The sequence below is a fragment of the Nansenia antarctica genome, assembly GCF_963989245.1.
Source record: "Nansenia antarctica genome assembly, chromosome: 5".
In the NCBI taxonomy this organism is placed as follows: Eukaryota; Metazoa; Chordata; class Actinopteri; order Argentiniformes; family Microstomatidae; genus Nansenia; species Nansenia antarctica.
Window position 1 is genome coordinate 23,623,141 of NC_137690.1, and position 12,135 is coordinate 23,635,275.

General features: G+C 41.7%; 2 protein-coding genes across 2 annotated transcripts; one reads left to right on the forward strand and one right to left on the reverse strand.

The window, feature by feature from the left end:
• The first annotated feature begins 1,842 nt into the window (after window positions 1-1,842).
• On the forward strand, window positions 1,843-6,359 carry LOC308158992 (serine/arginine-rich splicing factor 9-like). Its single transcript, XM_080532719.1, has 5 exons — window positions 1,843-1,989; window positions 2,880-3,064; window positions 3,260-3,474; window positions 3,707-3,879; window positions 5,609-6,359. Exons 2-5 carry the CDS (start codon window positions 2,910-2,912, stop codon window positions 5,888-5,890), a joined length of 825 nt encoding a protein of 274 aa, XP_080388845.1. The 5' UTR covers window positions 1,843-1,989; window positions 2,880-2,909; the 3' UTR covers window positions 5,891-6,359.
• A 91-nt stretch (window positions 6,360-6,450) lies between these two features.
• Window positions 6,451-9,236, reverse strand: gatc (glutamyl-tRNA amidotransferase subunit C). The gene is made up of 5 exons (XM_080532720.1): window positions 8,922-9,236; window positions 8,267-8,317; window positions 7,834-8,003; window positions 7,195-7,298; window positions 6,451-6,925 (listed from the first exon to the last, which is right to left on the reverse strand). Exons 1-5 carry the CDS (start codon window positions 9,120-9,122, stop codon window positions 6,864-6,866), a joined length of 588 nt encoding a protein of 195 aa, XP_080388846.1. The 5' UTR covers window positions 9,123-9,236; the 3' UTR covers window positions 6,451-6,863.
• Between the last annotated feature and the right edge of the window lie 2,899 nt (window positions 9,237-12,135).

Consider the following 12,135-nt stretch of genomic DNA (forward strand, 5'->3'; position numbering starts at 1 on the left):
ACACCACACAGTCACACACCACACACCACACACCACACACCACACACCACACACCACACACCTCTGGGTTGGTCCTCCGGGCTGGCTGCTCTGTGGGCCAGAGATTCGGTTAAGGTGATGTCGTCATCGTGAAACTCCTTTTCAAGCTGCCAAGCAGACTGGAAATTGAAGTCATTTCCCTGGTTCTTCTTCTTCTTTGGCATTTCTATAACTTTCTACAAACAACTGAACAAGGAAGAGAATGTGAAATGACGTATTTTATATTTATATATAATTATTATAGAATGACTTGTCCCCTATGAGTTCATGGATGACTGTGAGGCTGTTTGAACTTCAAAAGTGACTGACGTTGATATTGCGTGACATTGTGATTGAAGCATCAGTTGCAGGTGCAACGTGCCAAAAAGCCATTATCCTTTTCGTATTTCTACCTTCAAAAAATATGGCTAGGACGTCGGGTTGTAAAGAAAAAGCTTATTTATATAAGAATCTCTGTTGGCATACACTTTTGATCACTTTCAAACAATAAACGAGCAAGACTTTGACACTCAGCGGAGTCAGCGCTCGCGCGCACACACACCCGCGCAGCCACATCCAGACCCCCGCCCCACACACACACACACACACACACACACACGCAGCCACACCCAGCCACACCCAGACCCCTGCCCCCGCCCCCCCCCCCCCACACACACACACACACACACACACACACACACGCACACACACACACACACACACACACACACACACACCTACACACACACACACACGCACACACACACACCCGCGCAGCCACATCCAGACCCCCGCCCCCCCCCCCCCCCCACACACACACACACACCCGCGCAGCCACACCCAGACCCCCCCCCCCCCCCACACACACACACACCCAGTCACACACACACACACACACACACACACACAAGTACGCTAACGTCCACAGGCGCTTACCTTGTGATAGCGTGTTGATCCTCAGTGATACTGACATCAAACTGGCTCGATTGTCTTTTATAAACCCACATTTGATTGTGACGTTATTATGTCATCTCGACTGTTGTGATTATGACGTCATCCGTCTGAGTTTTGTCTGCAGCCCAGCCTGGTCTCAGGAGCTCAAATTTTTTTACATCTTTAAATCCATTAGGTCTAGGGCCTATACAATATGCCTGGCAAATGTACATTTCAGGATGTGTGGCTCACTAAAGACATTTACAAGCAATGGATTTTCGGGTGCGCCGTCACCATAATGTAGGGTGTCCACCCACTGGTAATAGAACGTGCGAAAACGGGGTTCTTCCAGGGTTGCTCGACTTAATCACCATTAAAAAAAATACATTTTTGGAAGATTTTGTCTTACATGTGTCAACATACATGTCCATGTATTATAGTTAATGTTTGTGTTGCTGCGCTCTGTGTAGAGCGCGTTATAGGTGATACAACCATCCAACCTTGTAGGCTAGTCTGCAAAGTTTTGCTACGTTTCTGTGCGTACTATGAAATCTAATCCTGCCGGCGCCACTGGTCAAGGAGATATTTCTTCAGCCCCTTTCTTCAGAGTCCCGGCCATATTTCTTCAGCCTAGCCCATGACGTAAAATGATACAGTAAGTTTGTGGTTGTCAAACTGTTTGTGTTTGTAAACAGTTGCAATGTTCTTTTTATTTTATTTGCATGAGCAGTAGGCCTAACTCTACACTTTCACTACCACATCGCACCACATTAATAATGTCATTATTGAGAAGATGTCGCCACCTAGTGGTTAGAATACGTTTTTGAACGGAACTAGCGAGTCACTCATTCACCAGCTAGCTAAATGCGCCTGCTGCATTCGAGCGGGGTAGCAGCTAGCAGCCAGTGCCGTGAGAAGTCATACTCCGCCGGGGGAAACCACCCATAGGAACACAAAAGAAACACCGAGACTAAACGTGTTTTAGAAGATCATCTCAGCAGCCTTTGAGGGTTGCAGGTCTGGTCAGCGACACGGAAGGTAACGACGTTACGCGGAGCTGATTAAAACGAGCTAACTAGCTAAACTCTTCTCCCAATAACCCCGAGATGTGTTGCACGGTAGTGTTAGCTTACCTGCTGCAATGGAGCCTGGCTAAACACCTAGCTAAAAGAAAGTGTTGTTTCAGAAAACATGTTCACGTTCTATTGAGTTTCTGATCACGAATGTTACTTATATGAGTTACATTTACACACATGGTGCAACGTTACATTTAATATTTTCGTTGCAGGGATTAGTCTTCCCCCCCGGTAACTAGCTAGGTATTAACGTTGCTTCCTAGCTAGCTAGCTACCTCGTGCAGCATGCTTGGGCAGTGTGGGTTTCCTAACAATAGTAGCTGCGCATAGTAAGAAATGTGGAATTACAGTAGTGTGGGACCTCATTTCAACTGTCAACTGTCGTTACTTTGAATCAATCGGTGTTGCTGTGGCTCAAATGCTAAATACAACTGGCTACAACACGGAGCTAGCCTAGCCGTGGCTAGCTGGTGGCTAACTGAACGTTGTGATGAATGACCTAAAGGCTTTTTTGCATTTGAGCATTAAACAGTTTTCTTAAAGTCAACCATGGCTAGTAAACGCTACCACATTTTAAAGAATTCTGCTCTGGGCAATGTTCTAATGTTGCAGTCCATGATCAGGGCTAAGGTCTTCCTGGCCATTCTGGTGACCTGACCTTTGCTGATATCTTTCAGCAAGAACAAGGAGATCCACATTCATTGATTCTCCTGTTCAGTCTTTTCTAAATGAGTTGAATTCATGGGATGTTCATGGGATGTAGTTGAGTTCATGGGATGTTCTATCTAGTGGGTCTGGGATAACAGCTCTTTACAACATACAATAATATTGATTAATGCTTTCTCTAATTAGGTTAATTTCAGCATTAGCTCTGTCAACATCATGGCTGATGGCAGGATTTACGTGGGGAACCTTCCACCTGATGTGCAGGAGAGGGACATAGAAGATCTATTCTTCAAATATGGCAAAATTAGAGACATTGAGTTGAAGAACAGAGGCACCATCCCCTTTGCCTTTGTGCGGTTTGAAGATCCACGGTAAGATTTCGATTTTGGCATCAAGGTATCTGAACAGACAACCTAAACCGCCACAAATTAATGAATGTTTGGTCACAAAATTCAGCTTTATTGTCCCAATGTGTTCCACCCTCAACACACACTTAATTTTTCCTGTGTCCATTAAGTACTTTGTAATAGGTTGCCACATAATATGTTCATGTCGTTTTGTAATAGGGATGCAGAGGATGCAGTCTACGGGAGGAATGGGTATGATTTTGGAGACAGCAAGCTGCGTGTTGAGCATCCTCGCTCTGCCTCATCAAAATTCAATGGCCCTATGGGTGGAGGTGGAGGTCGGGGCGGTGGCGGTGGTGGTGGTGAGGGTGGGGGTCCAAAAGGGAGGTTTGGACCCCCGACTCGGAGATCCGAGTTCAGAGTGATGGTGACTGGTAAGTGGACAGTCTGTGAATTGGTGTTGATGAAAGGTTATATTTTGTAAATTGAGCTTGTGCCACTCTCAGCACCAGTTTTGTCCATTGCCCAATACAAAAATTGTTTTTATTAATATTATATTATACATATTATAGTTATTGCCATGTTTATGTTATGTAGTACCCAGATTTTTGGGCAGATTGTTTGTAAAGGTCAGTAGGCTCAGTGGTTTGGGTTCTGCTTCCACAGGCCTTCCTCCGACTGGGAGCTGGCAGGACCTGAAGGATCACATGAGAGAGGCAGGGGACGTTTGTTTCACTGACGTTCAGCGGGACGGAGAAGGGGTGGTGGAGTTCCTGCGTAGAGAGGACATGGAGTATGCCCTGCGACGTCTGGATAGAACAGAGTTCAGATCACACCAGGTAACAACTACACTTTAAATGTAGTTACCTTACGTTTCCATTCATTCTGAGAACATGCCTTTCTTCAGCCAATGCCCACTTTGCATAAATATATATATATTTATGCAAAGTGGGCATAAATATATGACCACTTTGGTCCATTGAAACTAAAAATGCCTGGATTAAGAACTAAACATCCAAAAACGAACTAAACATCCAAAAACAGAGCTTATATATATATATATTTTAAATCACGTAATGCTTTTAAGCAGGTCTTTAGATGTTGTACAATGGTGGCATTCCAAACCTTTTCTGCGGTATAATTTTTGATTTTGTTAGACTGGGGGGGGATAGGTAGAAAAGTGAGAAGGAAATGAAGTGGTGAAGTATCACTCGAGTTCCACAAAATGGAATATAACATTGAGTAAAAATTACATCACTATACTGGGAGCAATGCTTTTTCAAAAAGGATGTTTATTTGAGCGCTTTTGGAGCCTTCGTTTGCCCCCATTTTCCCATTGTAGACTGATGAGGGTATCGCTGGTGCCTGTTAGTTTCTCAAAACCAAGCGAAATCAGAAAAAAGTGTTTGTATGTTTCAGCATGCCATTTACATTAAAATATATATATATATATATATATATAAAATGATATATATATGTGTGTGTGTATATATATACACACACATATATGTTACGGTACATGTGGGAAAGCGGTACATGTGGGAAAATTAGGGTTAGGTGCTACGTCGACTTGGTACATGCTGGCATGTCTAACCCTAACCGTAGCACCCTAGCACTTAACCATAACCATCATTTTCCCACATGTACCGCTTTCCCACATGTACCGTAACATATATATATAGTTTAACTGCGCTATAATCCATATTAGAGTTGCAGTGTTTGATGACATCACAATTTACACATTTTAAACTGAATACGCTGGTAAAGTGGAACGTCACTGGAGACACCCAAACAAGTGTTGATCTCACCATAGAGACTGAAAAACTGAGCAGGTTTGTATGTATTTTCCAAAATCGGGTTTCAGTTATATTAGCGACTGGTCACGTTGCCTCAAATAAAACCTTTTTCACATGCTAAAAAGAAATACCTAAAATAGCTCTATTTACTAGTGTCCTATGGATCTTCCAATACAAGCTTGCTAGCTTTGTCACTAGATATTTCTGTTGTCATGGTATTTCATTGGTATTTCCAATCACTTTAGCAGCGTATTGGAACAAAATAAAGTGACTAGGAAGGCACTAGTGTAATAGATATTAGATTTTTTTTTTTAAACCAAAAGTCTACTGGAGGAAGACCTGTGGCGCAGGAGGTCTTGATCTAATGATCACAAGGTTGGCAGATCGGCGGTTCAAGCCCCGGTTGGCCACATGTCGAAGTGTCCTTCGGCATGACACTGAACCCCAAATTGCACCCAGGGAGCGGCCGGTGCCTTGCATGGTAGCTTGCCGCCATTGGTGTGTGAATGTGTGGGTGAATGAGAGGCCGTTGTAATGCGCTTTGGATAAAATCTCGCTAAAGTCAGTCCATTTACCATTTGTAACCTTTCAGTATGAATGGGGTCCTATGGTGGTCCATTGAAACAAAAAATGCCTGGATTAAGAACTAAACATCCAAAAACTAAAGGTCTTGGTGATTCACCTACAGCCACATAAATGGAAAGTCACATCAATTTGTATTTTTAATAAACTGTTCCTTAGATATTCTCTGACATGCGTTGTTGTCTTGTAGGGGGAGACGGCCTATATTCGGGTCCATGGAGAGCAGGGCGCCAGCAGAGGGCGTTCACGGTCCCGTTCACGGTCCCGTTCCCGTTCCCGTTCCCGATCCCGATCCAGGGGACGGTTCTCACCTGCTTATCAAAGTCGAGGCTCTCCACCCACTAGGTATCAATCCCCACCACCACGCCGGCAGTCAGTGTCTCGCCATAGCCCCCCTCCTCGGCGCAGTCCTCCACGGCGCCACCCTGCACAGCACCAGAGCCGTAGCCCGCCTCCCCGCCACTACCGATAATTTACCCACAGGAGGGGGCTCAGACTGGTGCTTGATGCTTTTTATTTCAGTCTGTCATGTGCATTCCACTACAAGGACATTCCAATGGAGGACGTTTTAAATAGACCGGGAGGACAGGATGATGTGTATTTGTCTCATGTTCTGATTCATTCACGTAAATGACCTGGTTAGGGATGTTTGAAGACTGTTCAATAACTGTACACCAGAGGGATTTATTACAGCTCTTCAGTAATGTAGCTTTTTTTTTTTTTTTTTTTTTCTTAATGCTATCATGTTTCTGTAATATCTTGTCTGGACTGCCCTGCCTTGTGGATGGTTGCCTCACAATCTTGTCTGTACTGGTCTCCATTTTGTGCCCCTTTTTATTTTACTTGAGAAGTCATTTGTTACTATTTCCGCCCCCAAAGCTAGCAAAATAATGTTTGTATCTTATGGCTTTGTATCATAATGGCTTTGTTAAAAAGACATCTTTTTCCAATAAAATTAGGACTTTCAAAAAAATGTTTCTTTATTTAAGCTTCTTGACACATGATGACAAGTACAAGACGAGTACACAGAGCAAAGGAATATCTAGCCACTAGACATTTGTACATTAACACATGGCATTTACAATGATTTCCAAATGAGAAGTAATAAGTGGAGATGGTTTTCTGGTGACATGAAAAAATTTATGTTCAAAAAGAAAAGCATATACATAGAGGGCTTATACAAATCTACAACCTAGATCTTTGGTTAAGGAAGTCATTGATGCCAGGTTGGATTTTGTCAGTGAGTGGCGTGGGTAGAACAATACTGCATTTCTGATGTGTTTTTTTTCTCCCAGCGTAGCACCATTTGACTGCAGGAAGTTAAATCATTTAAAGCTTTGCTGATACAAATACCAATATGTTTTCAAACATTCATTTTCTTGGCAACATCTGTCTCAAAAATAGAAGAAAGCCTATGTAGAATAATGTCTTGCCACGCTTTGTTATCATAACTCTGAGTGTTTCAACATGGCAGCTCTCTCCTCGCTCTTGGGAAGTGGAATGTTACCTGCAGTGAAAGAATAGTGATTAAGATCTTATTGTGGCCCAATCAAGGATACAGCTTTTTTTTTTTTTTTTTTACAGAAAATTGCCCCTATCTCTGGGAATTTCAATTTGGTTCTATGTGGGTGGCAAATGTACAGTTGATTTATAAATGAGCTCATATATGTTTGGTTTAGATATGATGTGCAACCACAACCAGTCGACTACACTTCTTTCCCGATAATGAGCTCTAAGCTGACCAAAAAAGGAAGAAGGCTGACCAAAAGGACTCACCTGGTGGGGCTACAAAGTATTCTTCCACTGTGTTTTTGGAGAGCAGGAGAAGCTCTTCTGCACAGCCCCCCTCCGTTACAGCATCCTTCCTCAGATACAGTGGCCTTAAAGACAGATTGTTTTTGGTTTACCTCCATGGGAACATATTTATATACAGTAGAATACAATTTCTACATAGGATTGCATTGAACATATCTTACAATGATCATGGGAAAGCAGCCAAGTGAGGACACTTCCATTACTTGCACCTGTCTGTCACAGGGATTAGTGTTTTTTTTAGGTTTAAAGATACAATACAGAACTTTTGCCACCACATCAACACCAACTTTTATTTACATCAAATTTTGGCTTGAATGTTGACTGTATGGTTCAGAATTATTATATATTTTTAAAAATGTATTATTATTAATTTCTTCTCATTAGACCACACAGTCCTATAACAAACTTTTGCCAAAAAATTAGCTATTGCTCATGGGTGAGGAGAGGTGTCCCCCATAGGTCAAAAGTTCCATATAATCACTTTTAAGAGTTTGGAGGAGAGGAGAGGATGAGCACTGTTGCCATTTCAAAGATAATTTCATCATAGAGACTTTTAAGAGGCAAAAGTATATTTTCATTATGGGTCTTTTGGTCTCTTACCTGTCCTCCAGAACTGAATCCATTGGTTCAACCCCCTCTGTGTCCACAACATGGAGCTGATCAGCAAATCGGATAGCTTTCTCCAAACAGGCCAGTCCCTCTTGGTTACGGAAATCCACCAGAGCTAGTCTCTCTAATTTGTCAACCAGGTTTGCAGGGACTGGTGAAGCCTGAAATAATTGCAGTAGAATTACAGTACCCTAATATGTGACACAGACACTACACCTATGTATTAGACTAGTGGTATGCGCAATTAGTTATATTCAGTCCTATGTATTTGATTTGTTTCCATAGGCCACTTGTGGGTCATCATGTTTTACCTGTTTCTATCATTCAACCCAGTGGAAAATGATTACAAAATAGTTGCAACACTGCCATTATATATTATGTAAACATGAATTAATTGTATTATTATTTATAGAATAATAATAACCGGGGGTAGCTGGCTCTCCAGTATAGGCTCCCATGTTGCCACCCTTGGGACCTAGAAAAGAAATTAACATTATGGAATAGAAGAGTTGCTTGCTGCATTAGGAGGACCAGAGAATGGTACATGCAGAGACATCTGACGTTGCTGCTTGTCATTCAGTCTGATGTGAGTATGAGCAGAGAATGTACTGGATGGAGAACTGCCACTCCCGCAAAACATTATATTTGGTACCAGCAGAGGGGCTAAAGGGAGTGCGCCCAGAGACTATTGAACACCGGGCACAAGCTGCGCCGTACCTTGAGTTGAGCCCAGAGCATGTCACTTATGTGTAGGCGCCTTCAATATTATGCTTAAATAGTAATGCAGCTAAAAAAAGCAACAACAAAACAAGTAAAATCCCAACAGTCCTGTCCTGTCTCACTGACACACACAGGGGCTGCGTTGTGCGTTCGGATTGTCTAGGATCCTTATTTTCCTTGTAACCTTTCCATGTACATTTTCCTTGGCCCCAGACTAGCAAAGGTGTATGAGGGAGGACAAGGAAAGGAAAAGCATTACATTTGATGTACAATCCGAACGCAGCCCCACCACCCCCATGATTAGCCCCCTAGGCTAGCTTCAACTTTTTTAGTAGATCCACCTATCTGATTCCACTTACCTTTGAATTGTACATTGGCGAACAATATTGACGGACTAAAATCATCATATGAGACCAATGGCAGCAGCTAAAACGTTGTCTTCCATCAAACATTTGTATTACTAATCCCGCGGTGCCGCACCGATTGTATGAAGGCCTACTTTTTGATGCTAACGCTAGGTTTTGTAATCTGCGCACAAAAGTCATTGTAACTAGAGACATTTTCGTACTGACCGCTGATCCCTGCAATGCAAGTTCAATCACGATACAAGTAATCGTAGCAATCAGTTGACCAGATATCAATGTACTACCACCATGTTAGGTACTACTCTTAGCTTGTAGCTAGCTAGAATTGTGTCAAACCACACAATCCATGAGACTACTGATACGCTGAGCGGTTTAGTTGGGAGGAGTATAATTGTTGTATATGTTCGCGAAATCACGAGCGCCCGGATAGCTCAGTCGGTAGAGCATCAGACTTTTAATCTGAGGGTCCAGGGTTCAAGTCCCTGTTCGGGCGTGCATTTTTGAATGAATGAATGAATGAATGGTTTTTATTGTCATTGCTATAGTACAGGTACCAAACAACGAAATTTGGGAGGGGTGGCTCCCCTGGTGCTAGGAAAGAAAAAAACAAGAAAAAAAACAAGAAGGGAAAGGAGCTGGTTTACATAAATAAAGGCTATGTACACTATCCACTATACTATACTGTACAGATAAGACGACTAGGGTTGTCATATTGCACATAGTGTTATTGCACATTCATTTAAAGTGTCGCAGTTTGCAGGCTTGAAATGTACACATTTGTGCCTCAGCACTACACCTGATTTTTTCAATCCAGCAGCTGCCATCAGTCCGTCCAGACTGTCCAGGGCCCAGAACCTAGGTCTTTGCTGTGTTCAGCATATTTTTTATATCATTGGTCCAGGATTCAAGTCCCTGTTCGGGCGATAATTTTTATATCATGACATATTATGTAGGACTCGGGTATACTCGGAAATTTATTAATTACTGCCAACGCTATTCCTTCTTTAAATCCACAGTACATAGACACTTGCTCAGAAACTCGGAAGCACACGGAAGGCTCATCACATCACATCACTCCACTCACATCACCTCATTGGATTAGTTGTCGCCTTCGTGGAGCAAGAGCGCCCGGATAGCTCAGTCGGTAGAGCATCAGACTTTTAATCTGAGGGTCCAGGGTTCAAGTCCCTGTTCGGGCGTGCATTTTTCTGTTATGACACATGTTGGACTCACGGTATTCCCTGTCATTTCTTAATTTCTGCCAACGCTATTTATAGTTTAAATTCACAGTACAGTACAGATACCCGCTCTATACCAGTCAGAAACTAGGAAGCACTGCGCTTAGCGCCGACTTGCTGGTGTGTGATGACCAGTGATGTGAATAACGGCGTTACTAACGGCGTTATGTTTTCCCAGTAACGGGTAATCTAATTGATTACTATTTCCATCGTTATAACGATTCACTCAAACTATCAGAGAGATACACGCAGCAATGGTGAGTCCCGAGTGTTCTGAGGTGAACGTGGCGTTTTCACGGTGGAAGTACAGGCACTATTTCAGTACTACTTTAAAAGCACTTCATATTGTTTAACTGTTAACTTTTGTAATGAAGAAAATACTTGAAGTACAATATGTCTACCAGTTGTGGTCTGTTGAAGTGCAATAAATATGAAAAGTTCCCTGCTGAAACCTGCTCAGAAAAAAATCTATCTTCACAAGAAGATCACATTTATCTTCTAATATGGCAGTGGGTAAGCTTTTCCTTGTCACATTTGGCTGACTGACCTTAACTTAGCTCGCTGCACCGTGTAAAAAAAGTAACGCAATAGTTACTTTTCCTAGTAACTAGTTACTTTTACAATGAAGTAATTCAGTTACTAACTCAGTAGCTTTTTGGGATAAGTAATTAGTAACTATAACTAATTACTTTTTTAAAGTAACGTGCCCAACACTGGTGATGACGCGCTGGCTACCGTTAAAGCATTGGGCGACATGATTGGCCACCACTAAAGCATCTAAAGCAACCACTAAAAGCATTGGGCGACATGATTGGGTACCACTGACTAAAGCATTTGGCGATATGATTGGATGTGCACGTTCTAATGAACAGACTAATGTACTGTTAAAGTAAATAAAAGGGCCAGTCTCCAATCATATCAACCCATTGCGTTGTGTCACCAATCGCAGCACCCCATTGGAATAAGAGGTAAAGTATCAAAGCCAATGGCGGTAGAGCGCCCGGATAGCTCAGTCGGTAGAGCATCAGACTTTTAATCTGAGGGTCCAGGGTTCAAGTCCCTGTTCGGGCGTGGATTTTTAGATCATGACACATGTAGGGCTCAGGGTATTGTCTGTAATTTCTTAATTACAGCCAACAGTACACAGTACAGTATACACAACCGCTTCTTACCTCTAACTAGTTATAGTCAAAAACCTCACGCTGTCACGCAGCGTTGGAAAGTCAAGACAACTTGCCAATTATAGCAAAATTTGTTATAAACTGATTCTATTGGAAAACCTTTCCCTGTGATGGTGTGAAATTAACAGTTTTCACTACGTTTAAATGGTAATAACGGTGATTGAGTCTGAAAATATAAATACTGTAATTATACGTTTTGTACACTTGAGGTCTACCAAAGATGACAGAAGCAACGGTAAAACATATAATATATATATATATATATATATATATAATGCTTAAATAAATCCACACTGGGAAGTCTGTTGGAAAAATAAGAATGATTCCATTTTTATTTTGTTATAAATACATATACCATTTAATATATATCTTTATATTTAGAATTTGATTGTTTTCAATGCACTTTATTACCAACCACAAAATAACAATAATTTAATTAGCTTAACATACAAAAGCAGAAACGTAATGAATAAATAAAGAAACATGGTAACAAATAAATAGATGTTACAAGATAATAAAGTTGTTTGGTTTTCTTATTCTGGTGTAACATACAGCAGATTGCATTCACAAAGAACCACCAATACTCAATGCAGTTGATCTCAACACATTCATGAAACAACACTGTTAGAACTGAGTGTTATAGGCAATGACAAACAGGAATGGTGGTCCAAGAGATATACTGTATTAATCACAATTAGTATTAATTTAAGGGAATTCTAGCAGATACAATCCCCCATCGAATTCTTCTACTTCAGGACAAAGTAATACCCCAAATCATTTTTGTTTCTC